Below are 24,372 nucleotides of genomic sequence, written 5' to 3'. Positions count from 1 at the left end.
CTGGAGAGACTGATGGAAAACCAGGACCCCATGCGTAACACTTTACTATAAGGTTCCATTTGTTAACATTAGTAAATGCATTAGTTATCATGAATAAACAATTAACAATATATTTGTTACATCATTTATTAATCTTTGTTAATGTTAGTTAATAAATATACAATTGTTCATTGTTAGAACATGTTAGTTCATAATGTATTAACTAATGTTAACTAATACAACTTTTTATTTTAAAAATGTAACCAAGATTAAAAAATGCTTAATAAGTATTGTTCATTGTTAATTCATATTAACTAATGTTGTTAACTAATGTTAACAAATGGAACCGTATTGTAAAGTGTTACCACCCCATGTATAAGGCAATGAGAAATCATGAATAATAAAGATTTTTCTTCCGAACAAAACAAAATTCATTTTATTTTTTCCAAGTAATTTTTTGGGGGGATTTACAATGGATGCACATGTTGTCCACCAATACCAAACAGATTTATAAACAGTAAAACTGGTGCATTTGCAAACCTATAACAAACTTTATACAGTGTATGTGCAGACAGATCACAAGAAGACTACTCATGCTGACATTTGATATTTATGTTTTTTCCTAAAGGAAAGGATGACAGGTTTACTAAGCGTAAGCAAGGGTGCATTAAAAACTGTGCCAGACCTTACAAACACATATGTATTTTATTTTGAATAATAAAATCTGTTATAAAAGCATAAATTTACAACCATTAATTTCCAAACAGTCTAGATCAGACTTGACAACACATTAGATTCAAGAGCCATAATGCTGGTTGAAATAGCATGTAATGAATTCAAATACATATTACAGAATCATAATGAATGCTGATTAGTATGCTTTGTAGCCTGTAATAAAAACACAATAATAGTTGCAAAATGCATACTTTTACTTGGCCCTTTTGAGGCAAGCTTTGAGAGCAGGGCATACTAACTTATACTTATGTACTGACCCGTTTAGCTCAGCAGACAATTTGACTAAAACTTGTCATCTCTAGTATTCAACTTCAATGTACCATAATATTAAGTGTGCTTACAAACTCCCATGAATCACAATATACAATTAATTAAATAATACATATACAATTTTTATATAATTCATTCATGAAGAGAAATATTGTAATGGACTTGAAAGCATTAGTTATACCAAATTGTAATATACTATAAAATAATGATTCACCAATTAGACAGAATGGACATAAAAAGTAACCAAAGGCTTTGTGTATAAAAAACTAATTTGGCAGTGGTCCTGTGCAAATAAATTGTAAATTCAAAAGAAATCACACAAAAGCTCAAGACCTCACATTCTCAAACATGCATAGAAGACTATGTGTATCCAGACGTTACAAAGACACGCACCATTATTTGATATGCAACATTACTATATATGCTGATACTTTTGTTCTCGTACTCTAGATACTTCAACTACCAGTAACATAGTCGCACATCTTATGGTGTATTAATATCATAAAATCTCCAGTATGTTTATTTGTTCAGTCTGAGAGAAGCAAGTGTGCTACTCCTCTTTGTGTTCCCTCTGGAATCGCTCCAAAAGAGCTCGGAGGACATTGCCAGGTATCTTCTGATGTTTGTCGATAAGTGCTTGCACAGCCTTTTGCACCTGAATAGATAAGTTGGGTTGAAAAACAAAATAAAATGAATATGAACTCTTCACAAGGTCAATGTTTTATTTAACAGTATGTGTCCAATGACACAGAGTGTGTGGATGGCAGGAGTTTAATTCATTCTCTATGGAAGCTGAGCTGCAGCATTTTTAACCCTTGGTTAAGAAACGTTCACACTTGTAATTTTGAATGAGGGTTAGGCCCCGCTTTTAACCCTGGGTTATGATCCCTGGAGTATAATGTATGACCAGTGAGCAACATAGAGCAAGATAACTGAGGATTAGGTTCTAATCTAACGGTAGCGCATCAAAAAGTACATATTACATTGTGAAGCTGTGTGAGCAGTATTTACAGTTTCAAAACCTTTAGATAGTGCTGGACATTCTGGTAGCTTCAGAGCTTATGTCACATTGTTACATAGCACTATTTTTAAATCAGATTAAAACTGCTGTCTGCATGCTTCCATTGTGGTAAGGCTGTGGCTGTGTAACAAAAGTGCATTAAATTGACACTGTATGTATATTTTGAAAACTATGGAGGGGTATGTGAACCCTTTGGAATTACCTGCACTTATGTATACATTTGTATTAAAATTTGGTTTGATCTTCATCTAAGTTAAAATAATTAACAAACACAATCTGTTTTAACCACACAAATTATTAGATCTTTCTTGTACATATTGAATATATAATTCAAACATTCGCAGGGGAAAAATTGGGAAAAAGTATGTGAACCCCTAGGCTAATGATGTAAACAAAAGCTAATTAGAGAAAGGGTTACAAAGTTATCTCAAAGTGCTTTGAGATCTGTTCACAGTTAGACAAATTGTCTATAAATGGAGAGGATTAAATACTGTGGCTACTCTCTCTAGAAGTGGTCATCCAGCCAAGATTACTTAAAAGAGCACACCACAGAATGCTCAGTGAGGTAAAAAGAGCCCTAATATGACAGCAAATTCTTGAAGGAATCATTGGAACTGGTAAACATTTCTGTTCATGAGTCTACTATATGGAAAACATTAAACAGGCATGGTGTCCATGGCAGGACACCACAAAGAAAGGTGCTGCTTTCCAACAAAAAAAACGAATTGCTGCACGCCTTAAGTTTGCCAAAGACCACTTTGACACTCCACAATGCTACTGGGAAAATGTTTTGTGGACTGAAAATAATGAAAATAAGTTTGAACTGTTTGGGAAGAACACGCAGCACTACGTATGGCGGAAAAAGGGCATCCCAACGGTGAAGTACGGTGGAGGAAGCATCATGATTTGGGGCTTCTTTTCTGCTTTGAGCCTGGACTGCTTATCATCTTCGAAAGAAAAATAATTTTGCAAGATTCTCAAGATATCCAATAGGACAATGTCAGGGTGGCTGTGCACCAGCAGAAGTCGGGAAATGCAGCAGGACAATGAGCCTAAACATCAAAGTAAATCCACTAAAGAATGGCTTCAGAAAAATAAATGAACACGATAGAGATGCTGTGGAATGACCTCAAGAGAGCCGTTCAGACCAGACCAGTGTCACAGTGGCTACAATATTTCTGGAAGTGGCGATTTTGTTCTTTTGAACGCATGGGATGGAAACACCGCTTTATTCACACATTGTTTTTGCAACATTATGGTTTTTCGAATATTTTAAATTGGGAACTTGGATGGAAACAGCTAATGACGATGACATTTTAATTTCTAGGTGAAGTCTCTCTATAATCTGTAATCTTACCAATGTTTAAAGAAAAAATAAAACACCAATGGCTTTTTAGCAGTACAATTCTACACAAAAGGGTACTGCGATTAATTTAGCCCCCATATGGGCTTTGCTGAGAAATTAATTCTCAAGAAAATCAAAAATGTCTCTTTTCATTTTCAATACCAGCTGTTGTTGACTAGAAAAAAATTTGAAGCCCTATTGAGGCCCATTGTACATCCATTCTGAAAGCAAAAAAGTCATCAGGTTGTTATGGCCAACCACTTAATGGTAGCAAGTGATGAAAGCAGGGGGAAAAACTGGATGATTTCTATGAAGAGGCTGTAACTGTTCCTCATAATGGAATTTTACAGAAAAACAGCCTTTAGGGGAGCTAAGCACCCTGCACCAGAATTAATTCATTCCACTGTGATGTCTTTCATTATATAAGTATTTCCTCACTTTGCACCTACTGTACGAGTTCATACACCTGCATACTTGATGAATGGTGATTCCTCTCTCAGGTGGAATATGCCCTTGTGGGACAGTGCAATACAATAACACAGCACAGCATATGTTGGCGTAGTCAACAATAGGTTAGGACTTGGTAGGACAATGTAGAGGTTATGGCCTCTTGATACTTAATTTTTTTAGATTTGCAAATACGGCATTTTAGCAAACGCACCAAAAAGTCAGAACTTCACCTTTACAGGACTAAAGAGGAGTCCTACCTTTTCAGCTAACTCAGCTGCATTGAGTTTGGGGTCATATGGAATGGGGTCACCCAAATAAGTACGAAATTTAACTGGAAAACCTCCGTACACAGGTGCTATTGGCAAGCGAAACCTCTCGTACACCCATCTGAAAAATTCTGGAGGAAAAACAGATTAATTGAAGATTTAACAAAGTAGGATTCTTTCATAATAGTATGTAATCTATTTGCATTAAACTATCATGAGACTGTTGGAAAGTTCAATATTTTGTGCATGACTCACTTAATGTTCCAAGAGACCGGAATCCCTCTCTGACGTTTTGAGTAAACATGGGTATTATTGGCTGTATGGATAAAACACATATTCAGTATAGTAAAAGAGGTAAGTATTAAAGTTAATGTGAATTGCCATTTTACTTCCATAATGTGACATATTTCAAAGTGAAACAGGTTATTCAAAAAGAGAAAAAGAATGCAGGGGGGGCTTGATTTTATCAGAAATTCATTGTGTCAATGGATTTACATACCAGAATTAACTACAGACCAAATTAGTTTGTTAAAACACAGCCAAAACAGCTATTTTGGCTATTATTTGTTAACATTAACTAATAAGTGACTTCATCCGAAAAGGCAAGTCATTTCAGAGTAAGAGAAAACTATTACATTGTGATTACAGATTACAAAGACAAAAAAAAGAAAAAAATATTTGGAATGATATGCACCAATGAATAACTCACAATAAGAACAGGAATGTGCATTAAAGGAATATTCTGGGTTCAATACAAGTTAAGCTAAATCGGCAGCATTTGTGGCATAAAGTTGATTACCACACAAAATATTTGACTCGTCCCTCCTTTTCTTAAAAAAAGAAAAAGAACAAAAAAAGAAAATCATGCATACAGCGAGGCACTCACAATGGAAGTGAATGGGGTACATTTTTGGAAGTTTTAAAAAGGCAGAAATTTGAAGTTTAAAATAAAAGAAGCACACATAAATTCTTCTTCATTAAATTGTCATGGCAACGTTGTAAAATTGGCTATAATTTTACACAGAAAAGGTTAGCAAGTGATTTTATCACACTAAAATCATGTTAACATGCATATTATTTATGTCTTGAGGCAATACTTTTTAAACAGTGAATATTTAAACATTTAAGAATTGGTCCAATTCACTTCCATTGTAAGTGCCTCACTACAGCCCTGATTTTTGAATTTCTTTTAAAGAAAAGGAAGGACAAGTCAAAATTAATTTGTGTGATAATCAACATTATGCCACAAATGCTGTTGATTCAATTTAACTTGTATTAAACCCAGAATATACCTTTAAGGATGTAAACCGGGTAGTTTTTTATTTCATGTTGACTTTAAATGAGTAGGAAAAGGGGATAGCCACTCACCACTTTAGAGTCAATGGCCACTTGCGCAAATCCTTTACGTTTGCCCCAGAACAGAGAGTATGTCTCATCACTGAACAGGGCTTCCCGTACCCCTCCAGGAGAGATGCCCAAGAGGTGTCCATTCCGCAGGGCCTTCACACACTCCTCCTGCGGTCCATGGATCACACTAAACACCTCCAAGAGAAGCTTAAACCCTGCCAAGAGGGACTCATTTTTAACATTCTAATGTTCACTGATGATAAAGAAACTAGTAATTACTGTGTCAAAAGAAAAGAAAGTTTGACTGAGCACATAATGCCATTATGAAAGTTGTGTTTACCTGGGATCTTGAACAGAATATGGTCAGCAACTGAATGACAAGTTCTTCCCTTCTGAATAACAAGACTTGCCAAGAAATAATAGTAGTCTATAGGAATAGCGCCATGATAATAAACTATTAGTGCAGGTCCTTCATCTGGAATCTTGTCTAAACCATGGATTTCATAACCTGTTACAAAACAAGTATGCAGGGAAAGCGATCTAACATTTTGCTTGTGAATTTTCATGCAATAATATGGAACTGAAGAATTCAAATTAAAGACTGTGGTCTCATAACAACAAAAAATAGCATTCTTATACAAAATTAAAGCAGACAACTTACAACACTGTGAAAAAACTAAATAAACAGAAATCATGAAAGAAACAGTTATTTAGATTCTCGGCTTGATTAAGGCTGAACAGTTTACACATTTACATTTTAAAATTGCGATTTAATGCCTGGAACATCAGACCATAATTAATTGAGCTGTCAAAAGATAAGATATTTTAAAGCTGGGGAAAAAAATTAGAGATAAAGTGATAGTACACACAAAGAATATCCCAGATCTTAAATCATGTCTTTAAAAATGACTTTTTAATTACTTCACTAATTATGCATTGACTATTCTTGCCAATCACTCAAAGATCTCATTAACAGCACCGTGGATGTAGACAATGTTACTGCATTGAAAAGTGCCACACCAATGCAGTTTAATTTAAGATAAAACTAACCTTATCTCAATAAATCACTCATTTGCATTTCATACCATGCCATATTGCTCCATGTCCATCCCATATGGTAGCCAGAGTTTTCCTTGCACCATCCCACAGGTTATTCGAATAAGCTTCCCTCAACTGGTTCTTGCGCTTGTACACGTGGAGGAAGAGGATGGACAGATAGAGGAGGATAACTATGAGAAAAGGCAGGATGAAGACCACAGCTAAAGGTGTGAAAACCCACAGCAGATACTCCAAGACACTGAGGTAGTCCTTGAACTGTCCAAGTCCAGCCCACTCCTCCCACACATGAACAAAGCAGGAGAGCAAGCTGACCGATCCATTCTCAAACAGACAGGACTCATTCCCACTGGACATGTTGCTTCACTGTTAGCCTCTCCCTGCGGCAGATGGGCTGAACAAGGCAACAGCCTGCCAAAGGGCAGCTCTGAAGATGAAAGAGAGGAACTGTCAATAATGGAGCTTCAGGTGATCACTTTATTCCATATGAAGAGAACAATTTTACACGAGTATTTTCTAAGCAACTTAATTATTTGACTTGCCAAGTACTTAATTCATAAGTGTAAAGGGTTGCAAATTATTGCAACCTATTTATTATTTTCTAAAACTGAAGATGATTTGCACAACCTTCTCTTAGACTGTTAAGACACAATAGTGGATAAAAGCCTGACTAAATTATGCCTGCTTCGCCAGGCAGTTCTGAGGCTGCTTTGGTTCTGTGTAAATGAAATGCAGCACAAAGAAGCCTTAAACTTTTTGTTGTCATGATAGAGCATACACAATACTGTGTAAAAGTTATAGGAATTTTTTTTTTGCATATTTCTTCAAAAATAATGCCATAGAGTGTTTTCATTTATCAATTAATACATTTTTGGAGTGAACACTTTTGCCTTTAAAACAGCACCTAGGTATACCTGGACACCTTTTTTTGGAGAATTCACCAGTTCTTCTAACTATTTAGGCTATCTCTATTGATTTTGTCTCTTCATGTAATCCCAGACTGCCTCTGTGTTCAGTGGGGGGTCCTTAGGGGGCTTTGCATATGTTGCAGGGCTCTCTGTTCTTCTATTCTATTTGCAAAAAGGGTCTAAAAAGTATATATCCTATTAACAAACTAAAGCTGAAGATATAAAGAAACACCTTATGACAAATGTTTTGTTAAACATCTTAAGTGCCTAAGACTTTTGCACAGTAATGTATGTCATAATTTTGTTTCATTTTCAAAAGTACAGTTGAAGCCAGAAGTTTACATACATCTTAGCCAAATACATTTAAACTCAGTTTTTTTTTTTTTTTTTTACACAATTCCTGACATTTAAAAATAGAAAACTTTCCCTGTCCTAAGTCAATTAGGATCACTTTACAAATGTGAAATGTCAGAATAATAGTAGAGATAATTATTTATTTCAGCTTTTATTTCTTTTCATCACATTCCCAGAGGGTCAGAAGTTTAAATACACTTTGTTAGTATTTGGTAGCATTGCCTTTAAATTGTTTAACTTGAGTCAAACGTTTTGGGCAGCCTTCCACAATCTTCTCACAATAAGTTGCTGGAATTTTGGCCCATTCCTCCAGATAGAACTGGTGTAACTGAGTCAGGTTTGTAGGCCTCCTAGCTCACACACGCTTTTTCAGTTCTGCCCACAAAATTTCTATCAGACTGAGGTCAGGGCTTTGTGATGGCCATTCCAATACCTTGACATTGTTGTCCTTAAGCCATTTTGTCACAACTTTGGAGGTATGCTTGTGGATCATTGTCCATTTAGAAGACCCATTTGTGACAGAATTTTAATGTCCTGGATGATGTCTTTAGATGTTGCTTCAATATTTCCACATAATTTTCCGTCCTCATGATGCCCTCTATTTTGTGAAGTTCACCAGTCCTTCCTGCAGCAAACACCCCCACAAAATGATGCGGCCACCCCCATGCTTCACGGCTGGGATGGTGGTCTTCTGCTTGCAAGCCTCACCCTTTTTCCTCCAAACATAATGATGGTCATTATGGCCAAAAAGTTTCATTTTTGTCCTCTGGTCTGATGAAACATTTCTCCAAAATGTAAGATCTTTGTCCCCATGTGCACTTGCAAACTGTAGTCTGGCTTTTTTTTTTTTTATAGCGGTTTTGGAGCAATGGCTTCTTCCTTGCTGAGCAGCCTTTCAGGTTATATAGATATAGGACTCGTTTTACTGTGGCTATAGATACTTGTCTACCTGTTTCCTTCAGCATCTTCCAAAGGTCCTTTGATGTTGTTCTGGGATTGATTTGCACTTTTCACAAAAAACTACGTTCATCTCTAGGAGACAGAATAATTCTCCTTCCTGAGCGGTACGATGGCTGCGTGGTCCCATGGTGTTTATACTTGCGTACTATTGTTTGTGCAGATGTACGTGGTACCTTCAGGTGTTTGGAAATTACTCCCAAGGATGAACCAGACTTTTGGAGGTCCACAATGTTTTTCTGAGGTCTTGGCTGATTTCTTTTGATTTTTCCATTATGTCAAGCAAAGAGGCACGGAGTTTGAAGGTAGGCCTTAAAATACAACGACAGGTACACTTCCAATTCAGTACACCTCCTATCAGAAGATAATTGGCTAACTGTCTAAAGGCTTGACATCGATTTCTGGAATTTTCCAAGCTGCTTAAAGGCACAGTTAACTTAGCGTATGTAAAATTCTGACCAACTGGAATTGTGATATAGTTAATTAAAAGTGATACAATCTGCCTGTAAACAATTGTTGGTAAAATTAGAGTAGATGTCCCAATCGACTTGCCAAAACTATAGTTTGCTAATATGTAATCTGTGGAGTGGTTAAAAAAAATAAATAAAATAGTTTTAATGACTTCAACCTCAGTGTATGTAAATTCTGACTTCCAACTCTATAACATGTTACACAGTTTTCATTCGTTTTATATTTCTATATTCATGAATTATATTTAACAGTAATCTCATAACATTATTTATGCAATTGCTATGTAAATGTATATGTGCCTGCTCGGTGCAGCATTAAAGGGATTGTTCACCCAAAAATGAAAATTCTCTCATTATTTACTCACCCTCATGCCATCCCAGATGTGTATGACTTTCTTTCTTCTTCTGAACACAAATTAAGATTTTTAGAAGAATACTTTAGCTCTATATGTCTTTTCAATGCAAGTGAATGGCAAGCACCAAAAATCAAATAAAGGCAGCATAAAAGTAACTATACGAGCCTAGTGGTTTAATATGTCTTCTGAAGCAATGCAATTACTTTGGGTGAAGAACAGGTCAATATTTAAATCCTTTTTACTCTAAATCTCCACTTTCACTATCAGAATGTGAAGTTAAAGTACAGATTTATTGCAAAAAAGGACTTACAAATGTATCTGTTTCTCACCCACACCTATCATATCACCTTTGAAAATATAGATTTAGCCACTGGTGTCATATGGATTACTTTTATACTGCCTTTATATGCTTTTTGGAGCTTTAAAGTTCTGTTCACCATTCACTTGCATTAAAAGGACCTACAGAGCTTAAATATTCTTCAAAAAAATCTTTGTTTGTGCTCTGAAGAAGAAAGTAAGTCACATCTGGGATGGCATGAGGGTGAGTAAATGATGCAAGAATTTACATTTTTGGGTGAACTATCCCTTTAAGTAGTAGAACAGCATGTAAATACACTTCTCAAATGTCACTGTATTTATTTTTATAATTATTATTATTTCTTGTGCTGCATGAATGACCCCATTTATGCCTCTGTTATTTGTGACTGTCTATATTTGATTATTTGATTGTTTGATATGGTATATTTTTCTTCATTCCTTTTATTTATAAAAAAGTTATTTTCGATTCCCATAATCTATTTTTATTTGTATCTGTATAAAAGTCATATTGGCACAATCTTTACTTTTGTTTAATCCCTGTGGTGTTGAATATTAAAAGAAAGAAAACACCTAAAACCAGACTAAGCCATTTTTGTTCAGCAGGTCAGGCTGGGAGACCAGCCAACCAAGCAGGATCTTTCTGTTCTATAAAATGTATGCATGTATGTATGTTGTTATAATAGTAGTAGTAGTAGTAGTAGTAGTAGTAGGTAATTTGACAGAATATTATAATACAGCTGTATTGAATCAGTCAAAAATAAATAAATAATAAATAAAAAACACTTACCTTCTCCTGCGACAATGTGTTGCTCGGCAAAACATGCCACCTTCACATCAATGACCTAGAATAAAATAACATCGATGCCAGTGAGTCATTGTGTCCCGTTTATTCTGTCCTTCTCAGTCACAAACTTCAGCATCATTTGAATGAGCATTGTAAAATTCATAAAAGATGTAAGAGAAAACATGTCACTGATTAGACAGGTTTGATTTGCATTGTGAATGGTTCATAATTAGTCCAAAACAAAACATTACAAAACATTACAGCAGCTCCATTACATTACATACATTAATCTGCCAGCAATAATTACACGCACTCATTTGACAACTCCAAAATTTTAAACAAATGCTACTGTTTTTGATGACGTGTTTAAAGTAAACTGTTCTCAGAGGCTACTTACATGATGTTAACTCGATGAAATTGATACTGTCCTCAGTAAATGTTTTCCTTCCTGATTGAACCGGCTCTCTTTACATGTGACACAAACAGGAAAAAGCTCATGTCAACTTCCTTGGACAGCCGAAGAACTTCAAAATAAAAGGCTTACAGCTTCGTTTAACCTGTCTTTGTATCGTGATTTTGGTAAAAGTCTTTTAACTTGACGGGAAATATCCAAAATCCGAGGTGGGAAACTCTCAAAGCCAAGTACAGCGAGACTGGTAAACTGGGTCGACATTAAAGTTCTTTTAGTCCTCGTTTTAATCCACCCAGTATTTGTATGAATCGTGTCCATTGGTCGTTTTTACATGTATCGTCAAGCAACAATAATGTTAAACTAGAGATTTCGAGGAAGTTCTCTGAGATCTCTTTACACCCTCATCACTACCAAACATTATGATTGATTATGGAAAGCGGAATGTTGTTCCTCTAGCTGACATCCTCTTCTATCAGGGTGAAGAGAGAGAAATGACAATACACTGCCTGTGCTCCAGAGCGTACGTCAAGTATGTATTTATCATAGATATTCATGTTGAACTAGACCGAAATATGTTTTTATATAATCAAATTATATAATTATGCAATATCACAGAAGCGAGGGATGTTGTGGCCACGTGCCGCAGGTCATTTTTACTCTAAACTTCAACAAACAAGTAAATAATATCGAAAGACTTAAGTTTCTGTTAGTTTGTACTTTCTTCTCCGCCTGCAAGAATAAAACAAAGCTAAAGCTTTAAGCATTTGTTAGGGAATTAATCTGTCTTTTGAATATTTTTTTTATTTTTTACAAACGAATCGTTCTCGTTCACTCTTTGTCTCAATGGTAAACGAGCAGTGTTTTTAAATGAATCAGTTGAGTCAATGATTCAATGACTCATACTTAACATAAAAGACTCTTATTTTGTCGCCACCTTCTGGCATAAAGATCTGCAGAAATGGTCAATGAACGAACCTCTTTCTTGGTTTCCATCCAACAATTTTTGAAAAAAATGTAGCACATAAGAAACCTGAATCGAAAGCTTTATATGTGCAGGAACTCTACAATTCTAACTATTTGCTTTAAGGATTGTGCGCTATGTAGAGGTGCAGTTTCACACAAGTCAAAATGTGCATTAAGGTGATGGAAACAGTTGATTTGCTAAATTATTACATGTTTTGACTAGGGATGGGCATTTAGAGTAGTTTTGTAGTCAAGTACTCAAACACAAAAAAGAGTAAGTGATTACTTGAAATGTAGAATTTAAGTTTGAAGTTTTTCTTATGAAAAAAAAAGAGAACTATGCATAAACCACAAGATGTAGACATTTACACACATAGAAACATATATTCAAAGTCTTCTGAAGCAATACAATCATTTTAATAATTACAGAATTTAGTTTATGGGTGAACTGCTCCTTTAACAGTGTCATGCATCCATAGAACCAACCAGTGCATTGAGTTGTAACATTGATTTAGGTGAGAGAAGCAGTTTAAATGTTGCCCACGGCAGGCAAAGCCACAAAGGAAAATCAAATCGCAATATTCGAGTAGTGTTTTTTACTAGTTGAATATTTAAAACTGAATGGGTTATTGATTAATCGATTACTCATTCACGTCCCTAGTTTTTTTATTTATTTTATATATCCCCCTTTTCTCCCAATTTGGAAAGCCCAATTCCCACTACTTAGAAGGTCCTCGTGGTGGCGTATTTACTGACCTCAATCCGGGTGGCAGAGGACAAGTTTCAGTTGTCAATCCACGCATCTTATCACATGGTTACTACAATGTTACTATAGTAAAAGCATGGTTAACTTGACTCGGATCAACCCTTTCTCTCATGTCCCCGACTTTCACTGTGACCAAATCACTGCAAGGAAATCAAATTTGTATAAATTTTTATTTATTGCAGCAACACTTAAGGGTGCAGTTTGTCTCAGATTTCTCTGTTTCCATTGGAATATTTGAGTGCAAATAGTTCTGCATTGTAGCAGGGGCTATTTTCACCTATTGCAAATAGTCGCTCTGATATTTTGAATAGACTGATGGTGTAGAAAGTTTTAAGATTACATTTTCCTGGTAGCACTGTGAAACCTTAACTGTGTAAGATGTACCCCTTTGTGTATTGACTATAGTTTAGCATGGTATGTTGCTAGTTAATGAAAACATTTTGAATAGTGTGCACTTATTGTCTTATTCTCCTCCATAGTGATCGAGAATTGTATCGGTCAGATTTTAAAGCCATACTGAGTCAGACTGAAAATGGATTGCAAGGTACAGTTTCCTTTAAATATCTGATCATCTAGAAGTATAAGAATACACATTTACAAGTTCATTTCTGTTGACACTGTACTCTGGCTTACTGTTTTTCTTGCATTTAAATACCTGGAACTGGTTGCAGTATTGCAAGTGAAGATTGAAATGTGAAGGCCCAAATAACTCTACGAATTGTTTGTTGTGGTACCTCTTGTTTCTCAATAGATCTTGAAGCTAATGATGAGGAAGAGCTTTTGGAAGACCGTAACTGCTCTGAGAATGATATAGATGAGGATGAAGATGAGGAGGGGGATGAGGAGGAGGAGGAGGAGGAGGCAGCTGTGGATGAAGAGACTACGCTCATGGCCAGTATGGGACTTCCTGTGGAATTTGCCAGCTCATCAGTACAGAGGAGAGCTGTATGTTTATTTTTCCTCCTGCACCTTTTACATTCATTTTGGATGCAAGATGTTGCATTATGTATGTTAAATTATTTTTGAAATAGTACGTAGAAATGGAGCTACATGTGTAGGACTGGGCGATATGCAAGACATGTTATCAAGATATTTTTATAAAAAAAAAAAAATTGCGATATACAATTACATCGTCAACCCCCCTGCACCCACTGTAGAGGGTTTGGTTTATATTTTGCATGCACATTCTTCAATCGATTTTGCTTTTAAAATTACATTCATTTCTTGAAACCAAGATATTTCTAAATTCAGACTGAATTTCAAATGAAAATTTTTTAATTTAAATGACAAAAAGGTACAAAAAATCTAATAAAAACTTTATAACCACCTCCCCAGATCCAAATATTTACCATCTTTAACTTCCTCCACCGGCCCCGTTTGCCATTACGCAAGTATCCGTCTAGGACAACAGGTGGCCAGTTACCAATACAATTAAGATCTAAAAACAATAATTGTAAAGATAATAGTGATTATAATAATCATAATAATTGAAGTATAAATGTTAAATGGTCTGCACTTATGTAGCGTCTTTTTAACCTTAGATGTATTCAAAGTGCTTTATACTGCGTCTCATTCACCCATTCATGCATTAACAAAAAAATTTAACTAATTTCTATAAAGATAATTGTGTAGTTTGATATAGTTTATGACTTTGGACTCCTGAGTCATGTGATAAAACAACATGGCGTCGACCACAGTTGAGTTTGGCTTTGGGAGAAATGACAACAAAACTACATCTGGTAAGAAACCTAATTAAATGTTTAAATTGAAACCTGTTAGAGTCAAACTATTCCTGTTTGAGTCTCTAGTTTCATCCAATATGCCATTTTTATAATTTGAGCGATTTATCACGAAACACCACTCTGCTAAACACAGTGTTCACTATAATGTGTACTTTAGCACTATTATTTCTTAGAAATCTGATATTTACTTTGCATATTCACATTGAGAATCAATGAGTTCATCAAAAAGCTGAAAGAGCTTGCTTTTTATGGAGTTAGGATGAAAATATGGGGTGAGCTGTTCTGAGACCAGTGAAGACAGACAGCAAAGTACAGCATAAGTCATTCACTAAATAGGGAGCAAGGGAGCATCCTATAGCTCTCTTTGCAGCTAATTAAATTCACTCCTAAAATCCGACCAAAAGTTTAGTTTCAGGCTGCCGATAATGTTTGGACCACTCATGGGACAATGGTAATCAGTACATAGATTCATAATTTATAATGTTTAGTTTTATTTTAACATAATTTCTTTGAATCAGAATTAATTATGCATTTCTGATGTATTGTCTCTAAAACACAAATTACCAACACTCCTGGAAACATAATAAACAATTTGATTTAAAAAAATCAGACTTTCTATAGCTTTTAAAATTTCACAACGTAGTTCCTCTCCACATATGTTTCCATATATTTTTAGGAAACCATTTGCTACTAGTTACAAATACAGCTTTCACTCTCTGGTCTCAAGAGGTTAATGCCATTTCATAAAATGTCTTTTCTCGACAGGCTGAATTTCCTTAATATTAAAATGTCTAATATTTGTTCTGTTTTTATATAGTTCCTAAGCCATAGCATATTTGTTACAAGCCATGTCTGAGTCTAGAGAGTAGGTCATAACTGGACAATGCTTCATGGTATTCAGAGAACAAATCGGCAATGAAAATGGACACAACCATCTACTTTAATTCGATTCGTTTCTAAAAACATTAGTTCATGATAACCATTTGGCTAGTATATTTGGCAGTTATCGTCGATATCCAATTACATCGTCTTAACGCCCAACCTTAAACATGTGTTAATTCAACACTACTAAAGTCCATTTATGGAAACCCTTAATAAAGTCCATTAAAAAGTCATAGGCCCTTTCCCAAATGGTGCACTCAGCCCTTGCGGTCCTCCTCGAAGTTCATGTTTTGGTGACGTCATGCAGCATGGATGCATCAAGGGTGCCCTGCGGCCACAAAGGGGATGCCCTTGAACACCTTTTTGAAGTGTAAAATTTATGACAATTGGGACATTCTGTGATCTCATGAACATAGACTCATGTAAACGAAGGTCAAAAGACCTCTAGTCCACAGCAAGCACATCATTTGGTACTGGGTGGCAAGCAAATATTTAACATTAGTAGTTCACTCACTTTCAAATATGAATATACATGAATATTCTGCTCAAGGATACATTTACTTTGCAGAATCTTTTAAAAATAATTTAGGACTGCCCAGAGGAAGATATTTGATATAAACAATTTTTACATCCTGTATATTTCATAATATAAAATATTCAGAATGAAATGACAAAATCTTTCCTGTTCAGAAGTTAAAACAGCCTTGGTTTGTACCATTTTGTGATACTTGTTTATGAGTCCCTGGATTGTGGGCAGTAAAGATGCTCACAGTTCTTTTTATCTTAATTGTTAGTAAATTAAGATACTATAAAGTGTTACCCCACTTACTTTAGAAAATGATTTGGCCATGCTTATAAAAGCCAAAATTATTGTTTCCTGTCTTTAAGGGCCAAGTTTTTGTGAGACCGAAGAACAAAAGAGACACCATGCCTTTGGAAACTCTCTCTGATTATGCTGATACACATGAGGAGGACTCCGAAGAGAATAAATGGTGTGCTGCGATTAACGTCACTGAGATCTCCGCTGAACAGGCATCTCCTGCATCTGAGGAGGCTTGGCTCAAGTACTGGAACCAGCATGGAGAGGGCCTGCTGTGGCAGAGCTGGCTGGAGAAACACCCCGAGACCTCCAGTAGCACAGAGCAGGATTGTCCCCGCTCCGAAACAGACTGGGATGAGCTCTGCAGTCAAACATACCAGTACTACTGGGAACAGTTTCACTACTGGGCCGCTCAGGGCTGGACTGTGGATGAGTCCTACAGCACGACTGCGGTTTCTGAAGAAGATCAGGGTGGCCGAGAAGAAACCGAGGAACTGAAGACTCACACAGACCCAGAGCAAACAGATCATGGAGAAGAACAAGATGTTACACACCTTATAAGCAGCCTGAGCTTATTGACTGAGAAAGTTGACTGTGGTGGGCTTGGCCAGCTGTCTTTGGCCTGTAACTGTGCTGATGAGCCATGTGATGGTGGAAACCGCAAAAGACGCTCATCACGTAAATCCTGCATTGATGCTGCTGGTTAGTGCATGTTAATATTTAAAGGATGAGAAGTGGAGTCTGTGGTGATCCAGCAGTGACGCTGAACCCAAATATGTCAACGCATTTCTGCACCATGACCTACTTTCAGTGTACTGACTGTAGCACTGTTAGAAAATTAAGATTTATTCAGTTAAAGCAGTGTTTTGCAACTGGTTTTGCTTTAGGACCCTGATTTTAAATATGGGACAGGATGTGGCAACCCAGCACAAAGTATGTTTTTACTTGTTGCAAGTGAACCCGTATTTAATGTAGTTGAGGTTGTCTTTTCATTTACCTAGTTTTGTTCATGGATTTCGATGTAACCTGTTCCTTTTGGCATTTGCCTAAATTGAGTTGCATGGTTAGTTGCTTTCTGTTATTTTATTGTTTAGCTTTTTTTTCCAGCTGTGACCCAGAACAGAGAACCACCTAGTTACAGCATGGAACAATGGTGTACTCTACTTTCTGCCATTTAGAAAGAAACAAATTCTCCATTTCCATATGCATTATGTCCAGTTTTTCATCTCCTCACTTCAACACACTAAATTCAAGTTGAAGTGTGTAATTTTCTGTGCCACTATGGGCATCAAACAGAAATGAAAATATAATTACTGTTTTGAAACCACTTTCAAACACACTGTCATCTGGTGTTTAGACAAACGATTACAACTACTCCAAACTAATGTCATTGGTTGAACAACTATTATATTTGGCTGGGCCAATCAGGAAGCTCAAACAAAGAGTTTGCAATTCCATTTGATAACGTTTTTAGCGCAGAAATTACATACTTCACCTTTGACTCTCTTCTCATTTTTTTTGCATCATAGTTTCAAGCTGTAACAATAACATTTGAAAAAGTCCAAGTAGTGAATACATTATATCACCCCTGTAAAGGCTCAAAAAATTTGAAATGAGCAGGTATAGATGCTTTTTAAACCTGTTTAATAATTACGTCTAAGTAGTTTGATTACAGTCTGCCATCTGACATTGCCACCTGTGATCAGGATGTCATTTTCCTACTGTTGACATCACAGTGGCATTAAGCCAGAATTCCGTTCGCTAATATGACAACGGCATCTTTTAAAAGCAGATCATATTCTCCAGAGGACATCTCTTTTTTTTTTTTGCAGCCTAAACTTGGCTCTGCCTGAATGTTTAATGCAGCATCATATCAAAAGATGTCAGCCATTGAATGAAAGGGGCATGTGACTTTGGCCTATGCATTTTTAATGCCAGAACATGTGAAAGAGAATGAAAGAGAGCACAGGCTTCTGGGTGCATGAATTGATCAAAATCTGCTCTCATTCACTCTAAAAATGGCATTGTCATCCTGATTGCTGGGCCATGACTGATGCCATGTGAGCAGCAGCCTTGTTTTATCTACTGGAATTCCTCTTATACCATATACATTAAGCAAAAGGACCCAGACACATTTTATTATAATGTTGTTGTAGCTGTTAAATGATAGTAAACTTAAATGAAATGTGTGATTTCAGATGGCAACATGAAACAGACCTCAACAGTTCCATTGAATAACTGGAGTGGACAGCCTGTAAAGAGCAGATCTAACGACAAAGATCAGAGTGATGATGATGAACCTCCTGGGAGCAGGCGGGTGAAAGTGAAGAGAGGGTAAGCTGTTTATCTGTTATACAGTATATTGTTTCAGATCTTTATTCATTCAGGTAAATGGTTTGAAAAAATCCCAAGAATTTAAATTCTGTCTTTATTTTCTCACTCTCAAGTTGCTCAAAACACATGACTTTTGAAAGATATCATGGCCACTTCATATAATTCATATAATTTTTTCATATAATAAACATGATTGAGGACTAGGGCTGTCAAGCTCCAAAATTACATAAAGGCACCATAAAGTATCAAAAGTCTTGCACTATATATCAAGTCTTCAAAAACCATATAATAGTGATTGTGTGAAGAACAGACTGAAATTTGAGTCATTATTCATTGAAAATCTTGACATCCGTCTTTAAATCAAAGTTGTGATGCCCAATTCATTAAAGAATATATTTTTGAGTCCGATATTTTCAATGAAACGATTGATCCAGTTCACAAAACCAGTCTGAATGATTAATTCTCAAATCTGAATTGATCAGTTCTTGAAGTCAACTCACTGACTCAATGACCTGGTCGCAACAGTTAGCAGCTCACTTGAGGGGAAGATTATCAGTGAATAAAGACACAATTAATATCCTATAGATTCAGAAAACTTGGAATATAGGGCATGGGCCATATAGACTGGCGTTTCTCAACTGTGTGCCACGGTGAGTTCAGGGAAATCCAAAAATGAGTCATTGTGTCATTGAGTCAGTGAGTTGACTTCAAGAACTGATCAGTTCAGATTTGAGAATTAATCATTCAGACTGGTTTTGTGAACTGGATCAATCGTTTCATTAACGAATATCTTTTTGAGTCCGATATTTTCAAAGCATTTTTTAAAAAGCAGAATATCATATTTTCTCAATAGTAACAAGTAGTAATAATAATAATAATAATAATAATAATACTGCATCCCTCTCATTCTCACTGGCATGCACAGCATACCACAGCTCATTGGATGGTTGACAAGCATGCAGTGAGCCAAGGAAGCGCATTGCTATACCGTGTCTCTGCAAGCTAGCGACGTTATAAAGTCGTTATGTTTATAATCAAAAAAGCTGTCTACAATGCAAGTGTGCAACATTGTAGCGATCTAGTTTTGTCTCCTCAGATTGTGGTGCTCTCTGAAATTACAGCTCCTTTGAAAACAAAGGCAGAATTAGCTAAATTCTTGGTGTAAAATGCTACCAGAACAGCTGCAGGGTGAAGAGAACACTTGAAACAGACTACTTGTTCATCCAGCTGATACAGCTCTCATCTCTATCTGACCTATACAGGTTTTGTGTTGCTTTGTGAATCAGTCCTTTTAATAGTAAGTAGGCCTGTGTACTGATTTACATAATTTAAATACTATATTACATGCATAATATTCTAAATATCTTATTATCTATCTCTCTTTTATATATATATATATATATATATATATATATATATATATATATATATATATATATATTATATATTTTCAATAAACATAACTTATTTGGCTGAAAGTTCCCCTCTTTCAGGATTTCATCTGTTAATTTTCTGTGCATTTTGTCAGTTTGAAACTGGAGAGCATTGACTTATTAAAGGGATACCATTGAACTTTTAAATAAATAGTTGACCCCAAAATGAAAATTCTGTTATTACTTAATCACATTCATGTTCTTTCAAACCCATATGGCTTTCTTTTATCCATTGAACTCAAAAGGAGATGCTAGGCAAAAGTCTCAGTCACAATGTACTATCACTGTATGGAGGGGGAAAAAAAGTGAATTGTGACTGGTACTAACATTCAGCCTAGCATCTCCTTTTGTGTTGAAATGAGACATTTCTATGGGCTTGTAACAACATATGGTCAAGAAATCAGAATCATGACAGAATATTAATTTCTAGGTGAACTATCTTATTAACTACCTGTAAAAGTAGATATTTAGTATGTTTTTAAAAGTGTGCCGAGACTGAGAAAATGTTGGGAAGCAATGATATAGACCACTTTTGGGATAGGTTTTTGTGCTTAATTGGTAATTTGGAGCTTGACAGCCCCAGTTCTCATTATATAGAAAAGATGCCTTAATAGTCTTAAAAATAAAATTGTGTCCTATGAAAAAAAGTCACACAGGTTTTGAACGACATATGGGTGAGTAAACAATGACAGAATTTTCATTTTTTGAGAGAACTCTTCCTTGAATGCATAATCCAATGGTGTGTGAATGGCTGCTCTGCTCACAGTCACGAGTTAGATGCCGAGGAGCTTGCGGAAATGCCAACTGAGGAGGCGTGGGATGCTCTCGGTCTGAGGCGCGGCCCACAGCCCAAGTAAGGCCCCAGAGAGAAGTTTCGGACCTCTTTACAGCTTTGCAAAAAATCATCACCTCCACTAATGTCCAAACATATTTCACCATGGCAGGTTTGACAGCGTTGTGAAGCTGAAAGCAGGCCAGGGTCCTAACAGAAGCCGGAGGAGTGAGGAGAACTGGAGGCCCTCAGAGGCAAGAAAACAAGCAGCCTGCAAGATCAACAAGCACATTTTCTTTACTGATGATGGACCTCAAACCACAAAGCCAATGAGCTGCAAAACCCTTCAGAAAGTAAGAGTAATTTTTTGTGCTCCACTCACACTTCATATTTAAAGGAATAGTTCACAAAAAAATTATCATTTTGTCATCATTTACTCACCGTCATGTTGTTCCAAACCCATGTGACATTTTATCTACCATGGAACATAAAAGGAGATGTTTTAAAGAATGTTTACTCTGCTGCTTTTCATGCAACAGTCCTTTAGACTTGTGTGTTATATGCCAAGTCACACAGATTGAAATGTAAGTAATTATTCGCTGATAATCTTTCTCTCCACTGCAGCTCTTATATTTCATTTGCGTATAAGCATATTTAAACTTGCCGTGTGAAAATGATCCAAGCCAGTTTAAATGTTAATGACACCAAATAGGACTGGGCGATAAAACAATATCGATATATTTAGAGAAAAACAATCTTTGATATCAATGATAAACTTTTCTTTATATTTTTTCAGCAAAGTTATACACACAACTAGCTATTGAAACTAGCTTTATGAAACACATAAAGTCATAAAATCAGCCTGTTAGGAAGTATAAGCTGGCTAGCGGCTACATAGCCCTGCTGTCATGTAAACCAGTAATGAGGCTAGGTAGCCAAGAGCTAGCTCCTAGCTATCCTGCTAATATGATATCATTGTGTACCGAACAAGACAGCACTGACAGTCCAATACTGCTATCGACTGAACACAACAACAACAACTCCTAAATCAACACCATTGTTGTTTATTTCTGTACTATTTAGTTAAAAACAATTGTCATGATCCATAGTTCTGACACGTCAGCAAAGTATTTGACAAGTATTTATTTTTCTATTGATGTTTATTGGCGGTTGGCAATCCAGCTTATGTTGCATTACCGCCACCTACTGAGCTGGAGTGTGGTGTGTCCAAGAAAGTCTTTCAGTGGAGTCAAGCACCTAATAAAGAAGAAATTGCCGCAATTTAATTGAAAAGAAGTCTCACACCTCATGTAGGATTATATCCTAAATTGAGTATACTTCTTGAACTTCAAAATAAAAGGTTGCTTACCCTGTGCAATCTACTTGTAAACAAAGAAGTTATAGTTACATTTATTTTTGAGGTCTAACAAACATTATTGATATGAAATGTATAAAGTGCTAAATATCAATTGACATGAAAATAATTATTGTGAATTGTGTTAATATTTTTGGCCATATTGCCCAGCAATAATGCCAAATGGCATTTGGTCATGTGTGTCTTGTAACTAGGGCTGTGCCGATACAATAAGTATGAAAATTTAATAATTTATTCACCCTCATATCAAACCTGGCATGTTAAGCTTTGTTACGAGTAGGGCTGGGTATTGCCTGGCACCTTACGATAAGATATATATTGCGATACACATCACGATCCAAATAGTGTTCTTACTCTGCACCTGATTACTGCATGCTTTCAGCTCTGGTCAGACAGACAGAGGCGCTCTAACCTCCAGTCTCTCCCTTGACACGGACACACACATTCCCAGCTGTCAAACACACACAGAATGTTTTTCATTTAATTTAGTTCTGAGCAGAAATTATTTAGTTCCGGCGCTTTAATTAAGGGAAATCCCTCAAAAATTATTAAATAACACCTGAATTATTGTATAGTATATAATAATTATACAGTATATGTTTAGATGCTTATCATTTTCAACTAAAAAGAGAAAACCGTGAACAACATGTTCATGCAACATGAAGTGGTGTTAATATCTGTGTTAAACTGTTTGGTCTTTGGTTTCATGAAAAATGATCTGAACAAAAAAATAACATTATTAACTGGTGTAAAGGGATCAATGGAAAGTAGGAGGCGAGAACCGGCTTGATAATATAAATAATATTTAATAATAAACAAAAGACAAACACACACACATGACGGACATGTCCGTAAACTATCTCTCTCTCTCTCGCACGATCCTCTGCAGTCAACCTTTATCCCTCACGGAGGCTTGATTAGCCTAATACGGGACCGGGTTTGTAGGATCACGACCCGGCCCCTCCCTCCGCCCTGCCACATTCCTCCCTCGTTCTCTTTCCCTGGGGGAGGGGCGTGCCCCAAGCCCCGTCTGCCGGCAGGTCATCCCCGTCTACCTGGACGAGGGAGGGGACAAGGGAAGGGAAACAGAAATAATTAAACTGGGGGGGTACTTCCTGTAACAGTGTAGTACCCCCCAAAAAACACTGTAAAATTTAAAAGAGAGGGAAAAGGCCAATGCAGAGCGGCAGTGAGAGAGAGATGGAAAAAATAAAAAACTTTTAGGCGAGAACCGGCTTGATGATATAAATAATCAATTAACATTTAAACTAATCTTGACTAGTCTAGTGTGTAGGATCACGACCCGGCCCCACCCTCCGCCCTACCACAACTGGTTACCTGCATGTTCACTCAGGAAGAATAGAAATGTATTTAATTCCCGTTTTCAGTTTTCACATGTTGTTCTCCTACATAAACTAGTCAAACATGATTTTTTTTTAATGTATTTTTTTTTTTTTTGAAAGGATGGTTTGTAACAAGTTGCTATAGAACTGCAATTACCACAAGAAAATGAGTTTACTTCTTTGACTAATCAGACCACCGTTATAGTCATTTTGTAGCAAACTGTGTTATTTAATTTATGCTGTAGAACCAAATATGGAAGTCTCTTCATGTAATGTTAACCACAGACCTTGTGTTCCTTATAAATCGAAAACCACTATTCTATAAACCCATTTGAAATTCCTAAGGCAACCCATGACAAATTAGCCTTGCATGTTAGCATTCAGATTGATGTCATGAGTGAACTGCTCTATACAGTTCTTAAATCATTTTTTCATCCCAGTGCATCTGCTATTATGGATAGACTTTTCAAAGGGGGATGCCTGACTTTAAAGGTATAGTGCACCCAAAATTGAATATTCTCTTCAGTTTTGATTCAATTTCACACCCTAATGCCATCTGAGATGTGTATGACTTTCTTCTGCAGAACTCAAATTAGTAAAGATTTTTAGAAGAATATCACAGCTCTGTAGGTCTATATATTGCAAGTGAATTGTGACCAGACCTTTGAAGCTACAATTATCACATAAAGGCCATTTAAATGTAATCCATTCAATGGCCTTTGTGTGATGTTTGGAGCTTCAAAGATCTGGTCACCATTCGCTTGCATTTTAGACCTACAGAGCTGTGATATTCTTCCAAAAACCTTTTTATGTTCAGAAGAAGAAAAAAAGTGATACAGATCTGGGATGGCATGAAGGTGAGTAAATGATAAAAACATTTGGGTGAACTGTCCCTTTAATGCCAAGGATTCAGC

General features: G+C 36.2%; 2 protein-coding genes across 2 annotated transcripts in view; one reads left to right on the top strand and one right to left on the bottom strand.

Moving 5' to 3' along the window:
• Window positions 1-399: 399 nt before the first annotated feature.
• On the bottom strand, window positions 400-11,085 carry tmem68 (transmembrane protein 68). Its single transcript, XM_052133304.1, has 8 exons — window positions 11,014-11,085; window positions 10,620-10,674; window positions 6,499-6,896; window positions 5,754-5,921; window positions 5,435-5,628; window positions 4,322-4,382; window positions 4,058-4,197; window positions 400-1,639 (listed from the first exon to the last, which is right to left on the bottom strand). Exons 3-8 carry the CDS (start codon window positions 6,824-6,826, stop codon window positions 1,535-1,537), a joined length of 996 nt encoding a protein of 331 aa, XP_051989264.1. The 5' UTR covers window positions 6,827-6,896; window positions 10,620-10,674; window positions 11,014-11,085; the 3' UTR covers window positions 400-1,534.
• A 162-nt stretch (window positions 11,086-11,247) lies between these two features.
• The window catches only part of tgs1 (trimethylguanosine synthase 1), a 32,384-nt gene continuing 19,259 nt past the window's right edge, over window positions 11,248-24,372 (top strand). The window contains exons 1-7 of the mRNA XM_052133300.1: window positions 11,248-11,557; window positions 13,237-13,301; window positions 13,509-13,702; window positions 16,270-16,903; window positions 18,400-18,535; window positions 20,735-20,821; window positions 20,913-21,093. Coding sequence (XP_051989260.1) covers window positions 11,448-11,557; window positions 13,237-13,301; window positions 13,509-13,702; window positions 16,270-16,903; window positions 18,400-18,535; window positions 20,735-20,821; window positions 20,913-21,093 — 1,407 coding nt within the window. The 5' untranslated portion in view covers window positions 11,248-11,447. The remainder of the gene's footprint in view (window positions 11,558-13,236; window positions 13,302-13,508; window positions 13,703-16,269; window positions 16,904-18,399; window positions 18,536-20,734; window positions 20,822-20,912; window positions 21,094-24,372) is intronic.

Source organism: Xyrauchen texanus, chromosome 9, assembly GCF_025860055.1.
Source record: "Xyrauchen texanus isolate HMW12.3.18 chromosome 9, RBS_HiC_50CHRs, whole genome shotgun sequence".
Taxonomy (NCBI): domain Eukaryota; kingdom Metazoa; phylum Chordata; class Actinopteri; order Cypriniformes; family Catostomidae; genus Xyrauchen; species Xyrauchen texanus.
The sequence above is the reverse complement of the archived record's forward strand: the minus strand, read 5'-3'. Positions and strand labels throughout refer to the sequence as shown.

Bases quoted from the DNA above. Each gene is read 5' to 3' on its own strand.
- tmem68 (XM_052133304.1), bottom strand. From the start codon at position 6,826: ATGTCCAGTGGGAATGAGTCCTGTCTGTTTGAGAATGGATCGGTCAGC. The intron at 5,629-5,753 runs GTAAACACAACT...CCCTCTTGGCAG, and splicing joins TATTCTGTTCAAGATCCCAG to GGTTTAAGCTTCTCTTGGAG. The intron at 1,640-4,057 runs GTAGGACTCCTC...TTATCTATTCAG, and splicing joins CAGCTGAGTTAGCTGAAAAG to GTGCAAAAGGCTGTGCAAGC.